Here is a 22,375-nt window from a genome sequence, read left to right on the forward strand (position 1 = left end):
AAAGGTGCTCTGGTCCCACCTACTTTCTAATTATTGGTCAATGAACTGTCATTAAAAAGTGTGTTGCTTTTTGCTTAGGGGCTGAGTTCGTTCTCCGGCTGCGCAGATTGCCACGTTGCTGCAGAAAGACACCGGACTACGACACCAGAGGATATTGTCTGGTCACTCCAGGCTGTTTATCACACCGGTGTTTTAGGATTCTGCCGGGTGGAGCGTGCACTCTATTGGAATACAATTGTCAGTGGAAATGCTGACCGATATGATAGTGGAGGAAGAGTTTGAGCTCAAGGATGAGGAGCCATGGTATGGCAAACAGGACCTTGAGCACGGTAAGAGACTTGTGTTGCGGGCGTTGAAGGGAGGGATAGCTTGGTTGCGTCCTAAACAGCCGCAGCTGAGAGGGAACAATCACCACCTATTGCAACACGACTCCACTATTCTACAGTCATCTGAGGTTACAGATTGGAAAATAATTACAAGGTTATTTTAAACTGTCCTAGACAAAATCAGTGAATAGCCTCACGGTTATTGCACGTAGGCTGATTACATTTTCAGTGGCAGACATGCAATTGCCAACATTGCAACCGCAAGTCTCAAATGATACCATTTTCATAGACTCACATCCATTCCATTTTAAAAACACTTTAAAAAATGAAAGTCTCAACAAAATGAGTGATTTGTATCGAACACATTATCTTATTGTAAATGGTAACACTTGTGACACTCACAGTCAGTAATAGTGGGGTCTATATTGAGAATTACTGAGAGCCTTCTTGTTGCCAGGATACCCTGAGGCTGTCACTTCCCATGTTGTGTTTTGTGTGTGTAGGCTACAGTTTTTGCGGTTTGTTTGGGCACTATTTGCATGTATATGTGTACTGCACACCTACCTGTATGTTGTTGATCATGACACTCATTACATTACGTGGCTGGCTGCAACCTGGTCTCAGAGCATTTTGTATTCTGTATGTAAATCCAATACACTCCGTTTCGTATATTATGTATTAATTTGTGGATGTCCATCACCCATTTTGTATGATATGTTCTGAATTATAATTTGTAATGTTATGAATTTACAAAGTGTACAATATGTTATGACTTTACAATTTGTAAGTCGCTCTGGATAAGAGCGTCTGCTAAATGACTTAAATGTAAATGTAAATAATATGTTACGAATTCTAGCTAGGTGGCTAGGATGCTAACGTTAGCTAGGTTAGGGGGTTAGTTTAAAGGAAGGGTTGGCTAAAGGGGTTAAGGGTTAGCTAACATGCAAAGTAGCTTAAAGTAGTAAGTAGTTGAAAAAGTTGCTAAAATACTATCCGCAATGAGATTCGAACTCGCAACCTTTTGGGTTGCTAGACGTTCTCGTTATACAAAACAAAAGGTTAAATTGATACACCTTTATTTTGTTAGGGTTCCCACACAGCCATATTTCCATGTTATAGTGCTTGTTTACAGAAAACAGGTGGACTACCTGTGCAAATGAGCTATCCGCGTCTCCGAACACGTGTGTAGATGCAAGTCAGACGCCACAAACGTGTTGTCACTGAAAAATACTATCGGCTGCAACTGTGTTAACCGCTTAAATCTGTGTGCAGTAAGTGTGTATTTTGCATTTGGAAATAATGTGATATGAAAGTAGAGGGATTTATGTTTCTAGAACCATACTGCAATTGAGAATCGATTTAGATTGAGCTTTTGGCTGTTTTTGCTTCCAGAGCCAATTCACCTTTAAACAGAACATGTAAGGACCTTGGACTAAAATGAGTAATGTTAGCCCAATATTGGACTGAAGGAGCCTAACATACTGTGTGTACACATTTGTGAAAGTGTGAACTGATCCATGTTTAGTGTGTGTATATGTAACCGTGATAATCGTACTCTCCTTGCGTTTTGTTTTGTCCAAATAAATCACCCCAGCCAGTGGTCCCAGTTGAGCATGATTTATTATCTGTTGTTAAATAGGAAACAGCACGTTAGTTGTGCAGGGCTTAATGATGTTGATGGCTGTCGATGGTAAAATCTGTAGCATGAAAACATCTGTTAGCAGTGGGCGTATGTGACCATTACATCGGTGCATGCTAGCTAACACACTTATTTATATACAGCAATCATATACCAAAGCACATCCCAGAAAGCCACTCAATCCCGAACAGGTACCATATACCCACACATGTATAAATCAGCAACACATTGTAAAATATAGAGAACAGTATTCAGAACGTGACCTACCCCTTGCGTCACATTTTCATACTGGGGATCTCTCGCGATCTCCCCCTTCCTGAAAGCGGGGCCAATAACAACACGCCTTATTGTCATCGGAATTGAACCAACCAATAAGAATGCTTGAACGTTAAATGCACCTTTCTTTAGAGGCAAGTTGGAAACAACCAACCCTGTTACATGTACAATGAATGTTTTGTTTGCGTGTATCTATTTACAGATCTCCATTTGGCGGCTCAGCTGGGTAAGACCCTGTTGGACCGGAACCATGAGTTGGAGCAGGGGCTGCAGCAGATGTTCTCCACCAACCATGAGCAGCTGCAGGAGATTGAGGTAGCTAGTCTAAATATGATCATACTAGGCCCACTGAGAGCAAATACAAACACACACTACATTGTAGGTTACATTTTTCCCCCACTGATGTAGAATCAGTCGGCAACATAAGATGTGTAATATGAATGAATCCCTTTTTAAACCTTCCTCTGATGGTCACTATGGCTGGAAAATTGCTTGTTAATAAATTACCATTTTGCAGATACTGTACCACTGGAGTAGCCCTACATTCATTCACTAAACTGACTTGGTCTTAGCTAACCTGTCCTTCGGAAAGTATTCAGACCCCACAACTTTTTACACATTTTGTTAGGTTACAGCCTTATTCTAAAATGTATTGTTCCCCCCCTCAATCTTTACACAATACCCCATAATGACAGCAAATACATTTTTTTCCTTCAATTTTGGCTAATTCATAAAAATAAAATAAAAATCACATTTACATAAGTATTCAGACTCTCGGTGTAACGACCCTGGGTTGATAAGCACTGATATCACTCCCAGTCTCTGCTGCTAAAAAACACCCCCACAGCATGATGCTGCCACCACCATGCTTCACCATAGGGATGGTGCCAGGTTTCCTCCAGACGTGACGCTTGGCATTCAGGTCAAAGAGTTGAATCTTGGTTTTATCAGACCAGAGAATATTGTTTCTCATGGTCTGAGTCCTTTAGGTGCCTTTTGGCAAACTCCAAGCAAGCTGTCATGTGCCTTTTACTGTCAGTGACCATCGGGTTCTTGGTCGCCTCCCTGACCAAGGCCCTTCCCCCCCGATTGCTCAGTTTGGCAGGGCGGTCAGCTCTAGGATGAGTCTTGGTGGTTCCAAACTTCTTCCATTTAAGGATGGAGGCCACTTTTCTTGGGGACCTTCAATGCTGCAGAATTGTTTTTGGTACCCTTCCCCAGATCTGTGCCTCGAACATGCCCTGTCAACTGTGGGACCTTTTTATATATACAGATGTGTGCCTTTCCAAATAATGTCCAATCAATTTAATTTACCACAGGTGGACTCCAATCAAGTTGTAGACACATCTCAAGCATGATCAATGGAAACAGGATGCACCTGAGCTCAATTTCGAGTCTCGTAGCAAAGGGTCTGAATACTTATGTAAATAAGGTATTTCTGTTTTTTATTTGAATCAATTTGCAAAAATTTCTAAACCTGTTTTCACTTTGTCATTATGGGGTATTCTGTGTAGATTGCTGAGGATTTTGTTTTGTATTTAATCCATTTTAGAATAACATAACAAAATGTGGAAAAAGTCAAGGGGTCTGAATACTTTCCGAAGGAACGGCACCTGTCCTGTATGTAAACAAATACAGGACTTCGATGTTCAAAAGCAATAAGAAGCTTAGCTCAACTGTATGACGTCATTAGGAAACAACCCTACGCACAGACCAACAAGTCCACCAATGGGAGCCGAAAGTCCACATTGACAAATCTCTCCCCCAAATCTCTTTTCTTGTCAGGCTCTTCCGATCGTTAGTTTCCTCTCGTTAAATGGGATCAAGTGAAAGCCTGTCTGGATTAGCTCATGACTTAATTGGTCCTTGGCATGGTGCATTGCATGGACAGGTATTTGTCTAACTATCTTTAAGGCACCTTTAGGACACCTTTCACCTCCTCTCTGTAAGGAGAGCAGTGGCCAACGGCTTTATGCTTCCTTCAGTAGCCAAAGGCTTAGTCAAGGTAGTGAACTTTCACATAGTTACTACTGATGTTATCCTGCCTCTCAACACTGAGTATCTAAGGCTGTGTTTAGCCTAAGAGAACTTTGTGTGCAAATGCTCTTTCCTGCCTCGCACCTCATGATATATGATGGTGTGTTTAACAACCTACATTTTGGGGTTGCCTAATAGTACCCTCACTATATTCACAGGATGTATCCTGCTGAGTACTCACACACACATGTTCTCAGTTAGGGTGGTGGTACAAACAACATGACATTTTCGTATCAGACCTTTCTGCCTTTCCTCCATCATCCTGACTAGTGACCACTTAAGTATGAACTCCTTGCTTGTTCACAAGGGTCGACTTGCGCTATAGGCGCCGGGCACGCGGCACAGGTCTAATTTGTACAGTAATTTCCAAACAAATAAGTATGAACAACAGATCTGTACAAAGATTAGCAAATATGTGCACTGCGCAGGTGCTAGCTTTGGGCGACCATGGTGGAACAAGCAGTATGTGTTCGGTGAGCAGTCTCAACGAGTTCACACAATCAGGTGATGCATTCAAAGGGTGTTCAGGTGCAAACGTGTTCGTTCAGCACACAACCAACCACAGGGGATTTTTAACATTAACCAAAAATGGCAATTCCACAGTAACAGAATGATGCTGAGACTCCCAATTTTCCACTTTCAAATGTACGAAAAATAAAAACCAATGATCGCAAAGTTAAAAAATAAATAAAAACGTACAAGGACAACTTTTAACAATTTCCACAGAAAATTACAAAAACACGTTTACTTGAAGAACCGTGCAGAGGCAACGTTTGGTAACAGAATGACGGCACAAACAGCACAGACCATCATTCTGTTACCGTGGAATAGCCCAAGAGGAGCCTAAGACCAGGTACAGACGCCACATATAGATATGGTCAGATACATGGGATTACAATTCTAAGCACTGAAGTCATTGGCCTCATAATAAGCACTGTAAAGAATTTTAAGGTCCTTTGTTGACCTGCTGTCAGTTAGATGGTCTCTCCAGTAATTAAAATAGAACGGGACAGTTTGTACAGTCAGTAATAGTCGGACATCCTGGGGTTAAACGTCAAGACAGAGGTCTTAGACTAGAGGGTTAAAACCTCTACAGGATCGGTGCCCCCCCCCCCCTCCCCGCTGGACGGTAGAGCTAACGTGCGCTAATGTGATTAGCATGACGTTGTAAGTAACAAGAACATTTTCCAGGACATAGCTATGTCTTATATGGGCAAAAAGCTTCAATTCTTGTTAATCCAACTGCACTGTCTAATTTACAGTACCTAATACTGTGCTATTGTTTGAGGAGAGTGCACAGTTATGAACTTAAACGTTTCAATTAACCGATTTAGGCACATTTGGGCAGACTTGATACAACATTTTGAACATTATGCAATGGTTCATTGGATCAGTCTAAAACTTTGCACATATACTGCTGCCATCTAGTGACCAAAATCTAAATTGCGCCTAGAGTTCTAAGTCATGTAATTGCCTTATTCTTGCATTTCAAATATGATGGAACAAAAATAGACCACATGTTTTTTAAATTTGTATTATCTTTTACCAGATCTATTGTGTTCTATTCTCTACATTTCCACAAACTTTAAAGTGTTTCCTTTCAAATGGTATCAAGAATATGCATATCCTTGCTTCAGGTCCTGAGCTACAGACAGTTAGATTTGGGTATGTCATTTTAGGTGAAACATTTAAAAAAGGATTGGCTCCTTTTAACAGAGGAATATAGGCTTTTTATTTTCAGGTAATGGTTAGATAGATATGTAAAGTTCAAGGTACTATTGTCACCTATTCAACTACTGTGACTGTGTTACTCATCTGTCAGTATTGTGACACTGCTATTGTTTTTCACTTTGGACTCTTAAGATCTTTGTACATTTTTGACTACAAAATCAGTAAAGTATCTTGTAATTATTCGCCTACCTCCTCATGCCTTTTGCACACAATGTATATAGACTCTTTCTTTTTTTCCTACTGTGTTATTGACTTGTTTATTGTACTCCATGTGTAAATCTGTTATCTGTTCACACTGCTATGCTTTATCTTGGCCAGGTCTCAGTTGTAAATGAGAACTTGTTCTCAACTAGCCTAACTGGTTAAATAAAGGTGAAAAAAGTAATTAAATTAATCTTTCACATGTAATTGAACCAGCTCAAAGTTCCATTGATGTATTTTTCAACTGAAGTGTCTCTGAAGGAGATCCCTGAGTGATGTGGGTTAGGGCTTTATCCTCCTATGCCTCGTCTGCCAGTCAGTTAATATCAAAATCTAATGATTTGAATTAGTCGTGATGGTTAAGCCTAAATTCGAGGGCACACGGGGATCACTTAGGAGTCCTTCAACAAGTGGCAGTGACCCATCCTGATAATGCTAAGTGGTATATGTCCCAGCTCCATGCTTGCATAAAGTATTCTGGTCACAAAGCCACAGTGTTTTGCCAGTTCAAAAGTGTGTTCGGTGCTACTGGTCCTCTTCACTGACCTGTTTCGCAATGGATCATTGTTCTGAGTATTGAATTACAGGAATGAGAGGACTTGCATACTGTAGCAGTCATAATGGAACCATAATTAAATGATTGATCAATACTTACATACAGTAAACTCTATCACCTGACAAACACCGGACCCTATTAGTGGACCCAAAAACTGTTCTATCCATCCTATTTCAATGGCAATTACCTTTGACCTCCTCCCAGTACCTGACTAAGCAGGTGGATTTGCTGAGGCAAATGAATGACCAGCATGCTAAGGTATACGAGCAGCTAGATGTGGCGGCCAGAGACCTGGAGCAGGGCAACCACAGGCTGATTCTGGACAACCGCGTCGCCCAGCAGAGGATCAACTGGTGAGACTCAGGACTTTGATTCCTTTCTGAAAATAGTAACTGTAAACAGTTTTACCCCCAGTATAAATACTTAGATCCCAAATTTACTAAGAGGCAAGGTTTTGGCTAAATTTTCTCCACAAAGCTCAGTAATTCGAACCACTTCTATGCTTGTCCTCTCTCTCAGCCTGACAGAAACGATCAACAGTCTTGAGACCCACATGGAGGACTTGCAGACCCAGGTGGAGGAGCTGAGGACAGCCCAGTCTGACCGGAGCAGGAGAGAACTGGCCGAACAGAGACACAACCTCGGAGCACAGAGTGTGTCCTGCCTCAAGGAGCTGTATGACCTGCAGAAAGACAAGTGAGTGTGTGCATGTATGTGTCCTGCAGCTGTGCAATTGAACCTGGTGCCAACAAACCGCTAATGTTATTGTTAGTCTAAAACATCCATTCTGCCACAGAACCAGATGTGTTCAGCTTTATTCAGCTCAAATCAATGTTGATCAATTTAATTCTCATCTCAACCATGCAAACCAAGACTAGGTTGAGAAGAGAGTAGATGGAGATGGAAACCAAATGAGCTGGCCTTATTCTGCAGTGGGAATGGTCACCGTGAACACTAATTTCCTGCACTCGGATTATAGTAACTAAACAATTTGGAGATTATGTGCATGCTAAGAGAGGGAACACAATAACAAACAATAAACAAGAAGTTACCTTAAATGTTATTTTAAAGTACAGTAACAAGCATGTGCCTTGAGAGGAATGTTCTACTTCAGCTAGCCTGAATGTTTGTCACTGGCCAAGTTAAAGTACATCATTCCAGGAACTGTGTGACTTTCTGAAAGTTTTTATAGAAACTGCACTATCAATCATCAATGGTGTCAAACCAGCAGTCATAGAGCCTCTTCTCATCTCTTCCCCTTCTAGTGATCTGCATACTGTGTATTCCCTTTCAGTACATATTAAGTAAAGGAGACAGGCAGAGAGACGCTTGACTATTGAGATGGGTCCATAGTCTAATGACTATGTATTACCGCCATTTTCAGCCGTGTGCTGACTGGGCGTCCCCAGGTAACCCAGACCACCTAATCTGGGCCAAGGCTTTTCGGACATAATCCCCTGCAGATAAATCTTTCAGAGGAGGTTAAGTCTAGCCTGTATACACACACTAACATACACACATAGTTTAGTAGCCTGTTTTAGCATGCAATACAAAACTACTGATAAAGCACATACAGTACCAGTCAAAAGTTTGGACACCTACTATTCAAGGGTTTTTCTTTATTTGTACTATGTTCTGCATTGTAGAATAGTAGTGAAAACATCCAAACTAAGAAATAACACAGGGAATCATGTAGTAACCAAAAAGGTGTTAAACAAATCTAAATATATTTGAGATTCTTCAAAGTAGCCACCCTTTGCCTTGATGACAGCTTTGCACACGCTTGGCATTTTCTCAACCAGCTTCACCTGGAATGCTTTTCCAACAGTCTTGAAGTTTCCACATATGCTGAGCACTTGTTGGCTGCTTTTCCTTCACTCTGCGTTCCAACTCATCCCAAACCATCTCAATTGGGTTGAGGTCGGGTGATTGTGGATGCCAGGTTATCTGATGCAGCACTCCATCACTCTCCTTCTTGGTCAAATAGCCCTTACACAGCCTGGAGGTGTGTTGGGTCATTGTCCTGTTGAAAAACAAATGATCGTCCCACTAGGCTCAAACCAGAAGGGATGGCATATCACTGCAGAATGCTGTGGTAGTCATGCTGGTTAATCAACCCCACATCAATGGGTCCTTGGGACCATAAAACAGAGCATATAGCTTCTAACTCCTCTTCCTGTTCCTAAGTTAAGTGTGCCTTGAATTCTAAATAAATCACTGACAGTGTCACAAGCAAAGCAGCATCACACCTCCTCCTCCATTGCTTCACGGTGGGAACCACGCATGCAGAGATCATCCGTTAACCTATTCTGCATCTCATAAAGACAAGGCGGTTGGAACCAAAAATCTCAAATATGTACTCATCAGACCTAAGGACACATTTCCACCAATGTCCATTGCTCGTGTTTCTTGGCCCAAGCAAGTTTCTTCTTAGTGGTGTCCTTTAGTAGTGGTTTCCTAGCAACAATTGGACCATGAAGGCCTGATTCACGCAGTCTCCTCTGAACAGTTGATGTTGAGATGTCTGTTACTTGAACTCTGAAGCATTTATTTGGGCTGCAATTTCTGAGGCTGGTAACTCTAATGAACTTATCCTCTGCAGCAGAGGTAGCTCTGGGTCTTTCCTGTGGCGGTCCTCATGAGATTTGTTTCATCATAGCCCTTGATGGTTTTTGCGACTGCATTTGAAGAAACTTTCAAAGTTCTTAATTTTCTACTTTGACTGACCTTCCACATTGACTGATGTCTTAAAGTAATGATGGACTGTTGTTTCTCTTTGCTTATTTGAGCTGTTCTTTCCATAATATGGACTTTGTCTTCTACCAAATAGGGCTATCTTCTGTATACCACCCCTACCTTGTCATAACACAACTGATTGGCTCAAATGCATTAATTAAGAAAGAAATTCCACATATGAACTTTTAACTAGGTACACCTGACCATTTAAATGCATTCCAGGTGACTACCTCATGAAGCTGGTTGAGAGAATGAGTGTGCAAAGCTGTCAAGGCAAACTGTTGCTACTTTGAAGAATCTCAAATATAATATATATTTGATGAACACTTTTGTTGGTTAATACATGATTCCAGATGTGTTATTTCATAGATTTGATGTCTTCACTATTCTATAATGTAGAAAATAGTCATAAAGAAAAACCCTTGAATGAGTAGGTGTCCAAACTTTTGACTGGTACTGTACATGATAAAAAACAGGTCTCTATAACCACTTTCACCATCTTGTTGAACCTTAGTCCTTTTCCCTGTCCCAGGTACATGGCCTATGAGAGCCTGCGTGTGGAGCATTCCTGGCCAGCAAGGAAGGAGTCCTGTCAGGACCCCGACCCCGATGAGGAGAACTCTGTGCTCCAGCGCTCCATCCAGACCCTGCAGGCTGTTCTGGCCTCTGAGCGGGGGAAGCGGGAGGCAGCGGAACAGGAGACTGAGCTGACTGCCAGGGAGAACGGGGCTCTGGAGCAGCGGCTGGCCCTGCTGGAGGGCTGCCGGGCTAGGCAGAGGGAGCTGGAGGCAGAGGTGGAGGAGCTACGGCAGCTGTGGCAGGCCGACTACGCCAACAGGTACGATCATGACACTTTCTATTCATACTTGGTACATGTTTGTATATTCGGCATAATAAAGACCATACTCTACTCCACCAGCGTCAGGAGACCTGACCGGCTACTGCTGCCCGACACTGTCTTCTTCGCCCCAGAGGAGAAGCCCAGTCTGGTACAAAAGGAGGAGGAAGTGGGGGAGCAGGGGAGGCGCAGCCTGCAGAGGTGCAACAGCGAAAGTGTTCTGAAGGGGACACTAGCAGACGAAATCCGGCGGGGGCATGAGCGTACATGTATCAGAAGAGCAGAGGCGGTGAAGCAGAGAGGAATCTCCCTGCTCAATGAGGTGGACGCCCAGTATAGTGCACTGCAGGTAAAGGTTTTCATTTCTCATTATTGCATAATCAACACAAAGACCGAGGGTGAAACTATTTCCATTTGTTTATGATGTGCCCTATGAATAAGAATGACAAACAAAAGGTCTAGGAGGTGAAGCAAATTACATTTTTATGCAGTAATTTGAGTTTGTTATACAGTGTGGAAAGTTGCCGATGAGTGACTGACCGTTTGCCTCCTGCAGGTCAAATACGAGGAGCTTCTGCGGCGCTGCCAGCTGGGGGCAGACGGGCTCAGTCATAAGGCCGTGCAGACACCCCACAGTTCCCACGGCACTGTCGGTTACCTCCGACGGCGCCTCTCAAGCTCGGCCACCTCCATCGGGCTCCCAGCTGCCCCCGAAGACAACGGGCCTCAGCCGGAGTACAAGGCCCTTTTCCAGGAGATCTTCACCTGCATCCAGAAGACCAAAGAGGACCTAAGTGAGAACAAGTGGCCGAGTCCGGGTCATTGACTCTGGGGACAGTGATGGCAGTATTTGTTCTTTCTGCACCTTTGAATGGACTGTTCAAGAGGATGTTGCTATAGGAGAAGGCCTCAAATGGCAGATTCCAAAGTGTGTTTTCTGTGTGTGTGTGCGCACGTGCACTAACACCTGTACCTCTTATACAACATGTGCCCTGTTGTCTCCTTCAATCCTGTCAACGCTATCACCTCGACACGCTCCGATGGTTTCATAAGCACTTTTCTTATCTACCGTCCATCCCTTTGACTACTTTCCATCCTTATCTACAAGTTTGTTTTTGACGCAAACATTTCCAGGTCGAAGGTTGATAAATGGATTGTTTGAGTCCTGATGCTATCAGCTCTTAGCATCCGACTGCTCTTATGCCTCATTTAGCTCGATTAGATGGCACCACCTCTTCACTTGAAGTCAATGGGTGCAGTAATATTTGCAACCAGGGGTTTTCTATTCTTTTTTTTCTACTAAATTAAAGTAATCATAGCAATTTAGAATGGTATGTGTATGTACCATAGATTTGGTCTTGCAGCTTAATGAGTATGCCTACGCTGTGTTTGTTTGTACGCTGATACCACGTACAGAACCACCATTGTACAGATCTTGAACTTGCTTAGACTATCTAGCAGTCTGTGTTCAATCCACTTAGTGTTAAGTCTGTCGGGGAGCCATACCTTTTGTGCACACTGTACATATTGCCAAATTATAGATTTAACTAAATCTGTGTACCTTTTTATTATGCCAACTTAAGAGTACCGGACTAGATGGAGTACTTTATAGATGCACTATATATATATATATATCTATATCTCCACACAAAAGTATGTGGACACCCATTCAAATTAGTGGATTTGGTTATTTCAGCCACACCTGTTGCTGACAGGTGTATAAAATCGAGCACACAGCCATGCAATCTCCATAGACACACATTGGCAGTAGAATGGCCTTACTGAAGAGCTGTGTTACTTTCAAAGTGGCACCGTCATAGGATGCCACCTTTCCAAAAGGTCAGTTCATCAAGTTTCTGCCCTGGCAGAGCTGCCCCGGTCAACTGTAAGTGCTGTTATTGTGAAGTGAAAACATCTAGGAGCAACAACGGTTCAGCCGCGAGGTGGTAGGCCACACGAGCTCACAGGATGGCAACGCCGAATCTCACTACCGAGTTCCAAACTGCCTCTGGAAGCAACGTCAGCACAAGAACTGTTTGTCAGGCGCTTCATGAAATTTCCATGACCAACCCTGGGTTTCCATGACGGGAGCGTAAGATTGCCAATCGTTGGCTGGAGTGGTGTGAAGCTCGCCACCATTGGACTCTGGAGCAGTGGAAACGCGTTCTGGCGTGATGAATCACGCTTCACCATTTGGCAGTCAGACAGACGAATCTGGGTTTGGCGGATGCCAGGAGAACGCTACCTGCCCCAATGCATAGTGGCAACTGTAAAGTTTGGTGGAAGTGGAATAATGGTCTGGGGCTGTTTTTTAAGGTTTGGCTAGACCCTTCAGTTTCAGTGAAGGGAAATCTTAACGCTACAGCATACAATTATATTTTAGATGATTCTGTGCCTCCAACTTTGTGGCAACAGTTTGGGGAAGGCCCTTTCCTGTTTCTACATGACAATGCCCCAGTGCACAAAGTGAGGTCCATACAGAAAGGGTTGGTTGAGATTAGTGTGGAAGAACTTGACTGGCCTGCACCGAGCCCTGAACTAAACCCCATCGAATGCCTTTGGGATGAATTAGAACGCCGACTACCAGCCATGCCCAACATCAGTGCCTGACCTCACTAATGCTCTTGTGGCTGAATAGAAACAAGTTCCCACAGCAATGTTCTAACGTCTAGTGGAAAGCCTTTACAGAAGAGTGGAGGCTGTTATAGCAGCAAAGGCGGGACCAACTCCATATAATGCCCATGATTTTGGAATGAGATGTTCGACGAGCAGGTATTCATGTACTTTTGGTCACGTAGTGTATTTATGGAGGTTGGGCCTATAGTAGTCAACATTGATTTATAGATAGATTGGCCTGTAATACTAGAGAATCATAAGTGAACACTGGAAAAGGCCCAGTCTGTTCTCACTGTTTCATGGTCGTTTGTGTAATGTGTGTCCCTATAGCTACCTCTGCCAACAGGACACATCGCGGCTTTGCACTGACCGATGGACACTTACATTTTTTTATTTATTTGACAATTATTTCGACGATGAGATGGTATTTATTTCTCTATGCTAATATTGGTTATTTGTCACTGTATTCCAGATCTATAATGTGATTGTTGTTGTAGCGAATGCTGATTCAGAAGTTCAGTGGCGTTGAGTTTGACTGACACTGAGGTTGAAAGTATGATACGGTGCTTCTTAATTGAATATGTGAAACTTACGTTTTGTAAGCGGAAGTGTTAACACAACAGAAAAAACAAGATATATGATTAATGTTGCAGTGAGTTGTCTTTTAATTTGTGGATCCCTCAACCAAAGGTGCTTAATCTCAAAGCCCTAAGTATGGTAGACTGCTCAGCAATATCCTGCCTATAGACCACAACAAATGAGGGTAGGCGCAGTGGAGTCGGTCATACAGACACTGAGAGACTTCAGACACTTGGTGTCTCAGGGCAGACGTCAAAATAGTATTTATATTCCTTACAAGGAGATACATAAAAGCAGCAGGAGTTGTGTGTATTAGATGAATATACCATCTGGATTAGATGATCAGTAGCCAAATGGTCAGCTGAGGAATGATCTGTTATAGCCTACTTCTTTGTTTCAGGAGTTTCTTCAGAACAGGAAGATGGACCAGGGGATCAGTTAGAACGTGTTCTGTTGTGTAGATTCACATCACCTCCATGACTGTTCTGTTTTGAATAAACCCCATAACAGTCTCTGGGTTCAAAATGAGGCTGTACATCAACAATGGTGAACTTCAAGTTGCCCTTCCTCCATCTACGACCAGGGTCCATTATGACGTTACTTATGTTGGACCGAGACTCAAACTTGACTTCCATTCTGTGTTTTACATCAAATTAGAACTTGAAATGATATTATTTGGCTGAACTATTTATTAATTCTATACTTTGATATAATGAAAATGAGAACTATTACAAATGGCAATTTCATAGTAATATACAACTGTAATTAATATATAGATGCAGCCTATATAGTAAGATGTCATAGATCAGCATTACAAGTGTTCTCCATGATGACTAACACCTGCTTACAGTGAACCAATAAAAGAATAATTGTGCCAGAGGTGTTATGATTCTTTCCCATACAAGAGCCTCATAGAGAACATGCCCACGCAAACGTGGGTTATATGTTGGTTAGATAAAATCGGCTTCATAGATTTATACCATCGTGTCACTGCATAGTTACTTGGAGGGCTGTCTCAGCCAGCCCTCCTTCCATGTTTTAATGTCTAGTATTAAATAGGGTACGTTAATCTCCCTCAATAGTCATTTGAACTGACAAACTATAGTGAGAAAATGGTGAGAATGCATCATAAAGGGTACAAAGTAGACAACCGTCACATGTAGACCTACAGTACTCTTAAAATGGCCTCTTAAAGGAAACCCATTTTTTGTTATATCGTATTTGTGTATCTCTGAGCGATGTTCTATCGATTCCCGGAGTAATTTTAATGTTTTCATGTGTATCTGAGCTATTCACCGTTCAAGCAGGCAGAAATACAGCCGGTATGCTGACTTTTGTGTCATACAGTATATTACATATCCTGCTTTACATGTGTTATAGGACAAATTAGTCATTCTGATCAAGGGACAAATCCCCCCCCCCAAATGTCCTTGAGGATCGCCTCTCAGGCCAATAATAAGGCTTTGTCTTCCAGACCGCTAATAGCTTTTACATAACGGCTAGTTTCCTGCCCTACTCCCAACAACCCCCAAATCCACTAACCCTCCATAAAAGGGGATTACATGCTAATCTCGGCCATAAGGAGACTGTCTTGCAAAGACTCTGTGGACACTGAGAGAACTTTGTGTTGGCTCAAATCAATCTGCAGTTGAGACCTACGTTTGGTTGGGAGACAGTATGAAATTGATTTCTGATAAAAGATTGCAATGGAAAAGCAACGTATGTTCTCTTCAGGCCTGTAACAACTTCAATGTAACACAAAGTGGAGACTCAAATGTATCAATGGCGCTCCTATATACATGTAAAATGTCTTATTACATTCCAGCTTGGATCCAGAACTCCATTCCAATATTTTGGCGAGCTGGCCTGAGATGTGGGAGTCTGAATGTTATGCACGCCCTCATGCCTCTGTTTCAAATGCATAGCTGTATGTCTCCGTTCATTGTATAGACTCCACACTGCATTCCTCAGCTCTGTGATCAAATTCTATTTGTCACATATACACATGGTTAGCAGCTGTTATTGCGAGTGTATTTTTCCCAGACCTCAAAAGTGGTCTCCTGCTAGGGTTTAAAACGTTGTCGAGGACATAGAACATCCAATCGTGTTATATTTCGATTAAAAAGGTGTAAAACAAATGCTGAATGTAGTGCCTACATTTCGAGGGAAACGCATGCCCAGTTTCTGTGAGCATGCGTGCGGAGCGCTACACTTTGTGAAGCCGTTAGCGATGAGGCTAATGATTACCTTCTTCTGGTAGAGAAGGAAAGGCTTCCCACAAAAACCTTCTCAATGAAATGTTAACTGCAAAGTAGCCTATGCCAGCTTGGCAGAATTATATCATCATTATTTGCATCAATCCAGTGGCCATTTGTTTTGCAAACTCCGCAATCACATGAGCACTACAGCAACACCGCTTAACAAACAAATGTCTCTTCCTGGCGCACACTTGCGTGTAAAGGGTAACTACACCCCAAAATCGAAATGTCTTCAATTTTTCCCAGACCTCAAAAGTGGTCTCCTGCTAGGGTTTTAAACGTTGTTGTGGACATAGAACATCCAATCGTGTTATATTTAGATTAAAAAGGTGTACTTTTGAGAGCGAAAACCTGGAGAAGCAAGGATAAACGGTCAACCGGGAAATGTAAACGGAGAAGAGGGGGAATTATTTTTTTTATTTTTTTGTTGGGGGGGGGGTGGTTAGGCAAAACATTGAAAGGGTTTTACAGGGCCCTAATGGACGACAGACATTGACAGTCTCCGAGCCTAAAAACAAATGCTGAATGTAGTGCCTACATTTCGAGGGAAACGCACTGTCCATGATTGGATTTGTTCAGGGCAGGGCAGCACTAACAAACTGCATGTAGTCCAATAAAAGACACAACATTATTAGGGCGAAAAATAAAAGGCAGTTGCTCCACGCATGACACAAGAGTATCCTCTACTGGAGCAAAAAGCTTACAGCACCTGGTATTCCCAGGCGGTCTCCCATCCAAGTACTAACCAGGCCCGACCCTGCTTAGCTTCCGAGATCGGACGAGATCGGGCGTATTCAGGCTGGTATGGCCGTAAGCGAAGGGAACTCTCTTGGTACACTATATAAAGTCAATGTGCCGCTTATTCATCGGGAGACAGAGAAATGTACACAGTTGTGACACACTGACAAAGCTCAAACCTTGCTTACATTTCCAGACCATATATTTCTCTTGTGGGGGGTAGTATGGCCGTAAGCGAAGGGAACTCTCTTGGTACACTATATAAAGTCAATGTGCATATCCTATGTTCATTTCAGACCATTATGACAACTTCATGGACTATATAATACGGCGCGCCCACACGGAATCACAGAATCCAGACTTTAAACCGAAATTCAACAATATTCAAAAATGTTTTGAACTAAGGAGGAAATCAACTAAATCCTTTCAACTTGTTAGAAAATGCATTCATTTGCCCAAGTGAATCATTAGACATCAACCAAATAAATCAGTGATTCGTATTTCCACCCAAACTTTCAGAAACGGCACAGGACTGCCCAGTTTCTGTGCGCATGCGTGCGGAGCGCTACACTTTGTGAAGCCGTTAGCGATGAGGCTAATGATTACCTTCTTCTGGTAGAGAAGGAAAGGCTTCCCACAAAAACCTTCTCAATGAAATGTTAACTGCAAAGTAGCCTATGCCAGCTTGGCAGAATTATATCATCATTATTTGCATCAATCCAGTGGCCATTTGTTTTGCAAACTCCGCAATCACATGAGCACTACAGCAACACCGCTTAACCAAACAAATGTCTCTTCCTGGCGCACACTTGCGTGTAAAGGGTAACTACACCCCAAAATCGAAATGTCTTCAATTTTTCCCAGACCTCAAAAGTGGTCTCCTGCTAGGGTTTTAAACGTTGTTGTGGACATAGAACATCCAATCGTGTTATATTTAGATTAAAAAGGTGTACTTTTGAGAGCGAAAACCTGGAGAAGCAAGGATAAACGGTCAACCGGGAAATGTAAACGGAGAAGAGGGGGAATTATTTTTTTATTTTTTTGTTGGGGGGAGGGGTGGTTAGGCAAAACATTGAAAGGGTTTTACAGGGCCCTAATGGACGACAGACATTGACAGTCTCCGAGCCTAAAAACAAATGCTGAATGTAGTGCCTACATTTCGAGGGAAACGCACTGTCCATGATTGGATTTGTTCAGGGCAGGGCAGCACTAACAAACTGCATGTAGTCCAATAAAAAGACACAACATTATTAGGGCGAAAAATAAAAGGCAGTTGCTCCACGCATGACACAAGAGTATCCTCTACTGGAGCAAAAAGCTTACAGCACCTGGTATTCCCAGGCGGTCTCCCATCCAAGTACTAACCAGGCCCGACCCTGCTTAGCTTCCGAGATCGGACGAGATCGGGCGTATTCAGGCTGGTATGGCCGTAAGCGAAGGGAACTCTCTTGGTACACTATATAAAGTCAATGTGCCGCTTATTCATCGGGAGACAGAGAAATGTACACGTTGTGACACACTGACAAAGCTCAAACCTTGCTTACATTTCCAGACCATATATTTCACTCTTGTGGGGGGGGGCATATCCTATGTTCACACTTATGACAACTTCATGGACTATATAATACTGCGCGCCCACACGGATTCACAGAATCCAGACTTTAAACCGAAATTCAACAATATTCAAAAATGTTTTGAACTAAGGAGGAAATCAACTAAATCCTTTCAACTTGTTAGAAAATGCATTCATTTGCCCAAGTGAATCATTAGACATCAACCAAATAAATCAGTGATTCGTATTTCCACCCAAACTTTCAGAAACGGCACAGGACTGCCCAGTTTCTGTGCGCATGCGTGCGGAGCGCTACACTTTGTGAAGCCGTTAGCGATGAGGCTAATGATTACCTTCTTCTGGTAGAGAAGGAAAGGCTTCCCACAAAAACCTTCTCAATGAAATGTTAACTGCAAAGTAGCCTATGCCAGCTTGGCAGAATTATATCATCATTATTTGCATCAATCCAGTGGCCATTTGTTTTGCAAACTCCGCAATCACATGAGCACTACAGCAACACCGCTTAACCAAACAAATGTCTCTTCCTGGCGCACACTTGCGTGTAAAGGGTAACTACACCCCAAAATCGATATGTCTTCAATTTTTCCCAGACCTCAAAAGTGGTCTCCTGCTAGGGTTTTAAACGTTGTTGTGGACATAGAACATCCAATCGTGTTATATTTAGATTAAAAAGGTGTACTTTTGAGAGCGAAAACCTGGAGAAGCAAGGATAAACGGTCAACCGGGAAATGTAAACGGAGAAGAGGGGGAATTATTTTTTAAATTTTTTTGTTGGGGGGGGAGGGGTGGTTAAGCAAAACATTGAAAGGGTTTTACAGGGCCCTAATGGACGACAGACATTGACAGTCTCCGAGCCTAAAAACAAATGCTGAATGTAGTGCCTACATTTCGAGGGAAACGCACTGTCCATGATTGGATTTGTTCAGGGCAGGGCAGCACTAACAAACTGCATGTAGTCCAATAAAAAGACACAACATTATTAGGGCGAAAAATAAAAGGCAGTTGCTCCACGCATGACACAAGAGTATCCTCTACTGGAGCAAAAAGCTTACAGCACCTGGTATTCCCAGGCGGTCTCCCATCCAAGTACTAACCAGGCCCGACCCTGCTTAGCTTCCGAGATCGGACGAGATCGGGCGTATTCAGGCTGGTATGGCCGTAAGCGAAGGGAACTCTCTTGGTACACTATATAAAGTCAATGTGCCGCTTATTCATCGGGAGACAGAGAAATGTACACGTTGTGACACACTGACAAAGCTCAAACCTTGCTTACATTTCCAGACCATATATTTCACTCTTGTGGGGGGCATATCCTATGTTCACACTTATGACAACTTCATGGACTATATAATACTGCGCGCCCACACGGATTCACAGAATCCAGACTTTAAACCGAAATTCAACAATATTCAAAAATGTTTTGAACTAAGGAGGAAATCAACTAAATCCTTTCAACTTGTTAGAAAATGCATTCATTTGCCCAAGTGAATCATTAGACATCAACCAAATAAATCAGTGATTCGTATTTCCACCCAAACTTTCAGAAACGGCACAGGACTGCCCAGTTTCTGTGCGCATGCGTGCGGAGCGCTACACTTTGTGAAGCCGTTAGCGATGAGGCTAATGATTACCTTCTTCTGGTAGAGAAGGAAAGGCTTCCCACAAAAACCTTCTCAATGAAATGTTAACTGCAAAGTAGCCTATGCCAGCTTGGCAGAATTATATCATCATTATTTGCATCAATCCAGTGGCCATTTGTTTTGCAAACTCCGCAATCACATGAGCACTACAGCAACACCGCTTAACCAAACAAATGTCTCTTCCTGGCGCACACTTGCGTGTAAAGGGTAACTACACCCCAAAATCGAAATGTCTTCAATTTTTCCCAGACCTCAAAAGTGGTCTCCTGCTAGGGTTTTAAACGTTGTTGTGGACATAGAACATCCAATCGTGTTATATTTAGATTAAAAAGGTGTACTTTTGAGAGCGAAAACCTGGAGAAGCAAGGATAAACGGTCAACCGGGAAATGTAAACGGAGAAGAGGGGAATTATTTTTTTTTTTTTGTTGGGGAGGGGTGGTTAGGCAAAACATTGAAAGGGTTTTACAGGGCCCTAATGGACGACAGACATTGACAGTCTCCGAGCCTAAAAACAAATGCTGAATGTAGTGCCTACATTTCGAGGGAAACGCACTGTCCATGATTGGATTTGTTCAGGGCAGGGCAGCACTAACAAACTGCATGTAGTCCAATAAAAAGACACAACATTATTAGGGCGAAAAATAAAAGGCAGTTGCTCCACGCATGACACAAGAGTATCCTCTACTGGAGCAAAAGCTTACAGCACCTGGTATTCCCAGGCGGTCTCCCATCCAAGTACTAACCAGGCCCGACCCTGCTTAGCTTCCGAGATCGGACGAGATCGGGCGTATTCAGGCTGGTATGGCCGTAAGCGAAGGGAACTCTCTTGGTACACTATATAAAGTCAATGTGCCGCTTATTCATCGGGAGACAGAGAAATGTACACGTTGTGACACACTGACAAAGCTCAAACCTTGCTTACATTTCCAGACCATATATTTCACTCTTGTGGGGGGGGCATATCCTATGTTCACACTTATGACAACTTCATGGACTATATAATACTGCGCGCCCACACGGATTCACAGAATCCAGACTTTAAACCGAAATTCAACAATATTCAAAAATGTTTTGAACTAAGGAGGAAATCAACTAAATCCTTTCAACTTGTTAGAAAATGCATTCATTTGCCCAAGTGAATCATTAGACATCAACCAAATAAATCAGTGATTCGTATTTCCACCCAAACTTTCAGAAACGGCACAGGACTGCCCAGTTTCTGTGCGCATGCGTGCGGAGCGCTACACTTTGTGAAGCCGTTAGCGATGAGGCTAATGATTACCTTCTTCTGGTAGAGAAGGAAAGGCTTCCCACAAAAACCTTCTCAATGAAATGTTAACTGCAAAGTAGCCTATGCCAGCTTGGCAGAATTATATCATCATTATTTGCATCAATCCAGTGGCCATTTGTTTTGCAAACTCCGCAATCACATGAGCACTACAGCAACACCGCTTAACCAAACAAATGTCTCTTCCTGGCGCACACTTGCGTGTAAAGGGTAACTACACCCCAAAATCGAAATGTCTTCAATTTTTCCCAGACCTCAAAAGTGGTCTCCTGCTAGGGTTTTAAACGTTGTTGTGGACATAGAACATCCAATCGTGTTATATTTAGATTAAAAAGGTGTACTTTTGAGAGCGAAAACCTGGAGAAGCAAGGATAAACGGTCAACCGGGAAATGTAAACGGAGAAGAGGGGGAATTATTTTTTTATTTTTTTGTTGGGGGAGGGGTGGTTAGGCAAAACATTGAAAGGGTTTTACAGGGCCCTAATGGACGACAGACATTGACAGTCTCCGAGCCTAAAAACAAATGCTGAATGTAGTGCCTACATTTCGAGGGAAACGCACTGTCCATGATTGGATTTGTTCAGGGCAGGGCAGCACTAACAAACTGCATGTAGTCCAATAAAAAGACACAACATTATTAGGGCGAAAAATAAAAGGCAGTTGCTCCACGCATGACACAAGAGTATCCTCTACTGGAGCAAAAAGCTTACAGCACCTGGTATTCCCAGGCGGTCTCCCATCCAAGTACTAACCAGGCCCGACCCTGCTTAGCTTCCGAGATCGGACGAGATCGGGCGTATTCAGGCTGGTATGGCCGTAAGCGAAGGGAACTCTCTTGGTACACTATATAAAGTCAATGTGCCGCTTATTCATCGGGAGACAGAGAAATGTACACGTTGTGACACACTGACAAAGCTCAAACCTTGCTTACATTTCCAGACCATATATTTCACTCTTGTGGGGGGCATATCCTATGTTCACACTTATGACAACTTCATGGACTATATAATACTGCGCGCCCACACGGATTCACAGAATCCAGACTTTAAACCGAAATTCAACAATATTCAAAAATGTTTTGAACTAAGGAGGAAATCAACTAAATCCTTTCAACTTGTTAGAAAATGCATTCATTTGCCCAAGTGAATCATTAGACATCAACCAAATAAATCAGTGATTCGTATTTCCACCCAAACTTTCAGAAACGGCACAGGACTGCCCAGTTTCTGTGCGCATGCGTGCGGAGCGCTACACTTTGTGAAGCCGTTAGCGATGAGGCTAATGATTACCTTCTTCTGGTAGAGAAGGAAAGGCTTCCCACAAAAACCTTCTCAATGAAATG

General features: G+C 42.7%; 1 protein-coding gene and 5 non-coding genes across 7 annotated transcripts; 1 reads left to right on the top strand and 5 right to left on the bottom strand.

The window, feature by feature from the left end:
- Positions 1-11: 11 nt before the first annotated feature.
- On the top strand, positions 12-14,412 carry cdr2a (cerebellar degeneration-related protein 2a). Of its 2 annotated transcripts, none has more exons than XM_065010397.1 (7): positions 12-329; positions 2,444-2,556; positions 6,971-7,119; positions 7,286-7,462; positions 10,035-10,340; positions 10,422-10,689; positions 10,897-14,412. In XM_065010397.1, the coding sequence occupies exons 1-7, from the start codon at positions 248-250 to the stop codon at positions 11,164-11,166; spliced, it is 1,365 nt and encodes a 454-aa protein (XP_064866469.1). In that variant the 5' UTR covers positions 12-247; the 3' UTR covers positions 11,167-14,412. The 2 variants fall into 2 exon arrangements, with proteins under 2 accessions (XP_064866469.1, XP_064866470.1); XM_065010398.1 differs by lacking the exon at positions 12-329 and adding an exon at positions 3,561-3,673 and having other exon boundaries at positions 2,470-2,556.
- Positions 14,413-16,490: 2,078 nt separating this feature from the next.
- On the bottom strand, positions 16,491-16,609 carry LOC135564993 (5S ribosomal RNA). The gene has a single exon (XR_010461320.1). It is a non-coding gene; the product is annotated as a 5S ribosomal RNA (ribosomal RNA).
- A 1,238-nt stretch (positions 16,610-17,847) lies between these two features.
- Positions 17,848-17,966, bottom strand: LOC135565011 (5S ribosomal RNA). Its single transcript, XR_010461338.1, has one exon. It is a non-coding gene; the product is annotated as a 5S ribosomal RNA (ribosomal RNA).
- A 1,183-nt stretch (positions 17,967-19,149) lies between these two features.
- LOC135565022 (5S ribosomal RNA) lies at positions 19,150-19,268 on the bottom strand. The gene has a single exon (XR_010461349.1). It is a non-coding gene; the product is annotated as a 5S ribosomal RNA (ribosomal RNA).
- A 1,171-nt stretch (positions 19,269-20,439) lies between these two features.
- On the bottom strand, positions 20,440-20,558 carry LOC135565033 (5S ribosomal RNA). Its single transcript, XR_010461360.1, has one exon. It is a non-coding gene; the product is annotated as a 5S ribosomal RNA (ribosomal RNA).
- A 1,178-nt stretch (positions 20,559-21,736) lies between these two features.
- Positions 21,737-21,855, bottom strand: LOC135565044 (5S ribosomal RNA). The gene has a single exon (XR_010461371.1). It is a non-coding gene; the product is annotated as a 5S ribosomal RNA (ribosomal RNA).
- Positions 21,856-22,375: the final 520 nt, after the last annotated feature.

The sequence above is a fragment of the Oncorhynchus nerka genome, linkage group LG26, assembly GCF_034236695.1.
Source record: "Oncorhynchus nerka isolate Pitt River linkage group LG26, Oner_Uvic_2.0, whole genome shotgun sequence".
Taxonomy (NCBI): Eukaryota; Metazoa; Chordata; class Actinopteri; order Salmoniformes; family Salmonidae; genus Oncorhynchus; species Oncorhynchus nerka.

Coding starts and splice junctions, on each gene's coding strand:
- cdr2a (XM_065010397.1), top strand. CDS start 248: ATGCTGACCGATATGATAGTGGAGGAAGAGTTTGAGCTCAAGGATGAG. Junction 2,557..6,970: donor AGCAGCTGCAGGAGATTGAG/GTAGCTAGTCTA, acceptor ACCTCCTCCCAG/TACCTGACTAAGCAGGTGGA. Junction 7,463..10,034: donor TATGACCTGCAGAAAGACAA/GTGAGTGTGTGC, acceptor TCCCTGTCCCAG/GTACATGGCCTATGAGAGCC.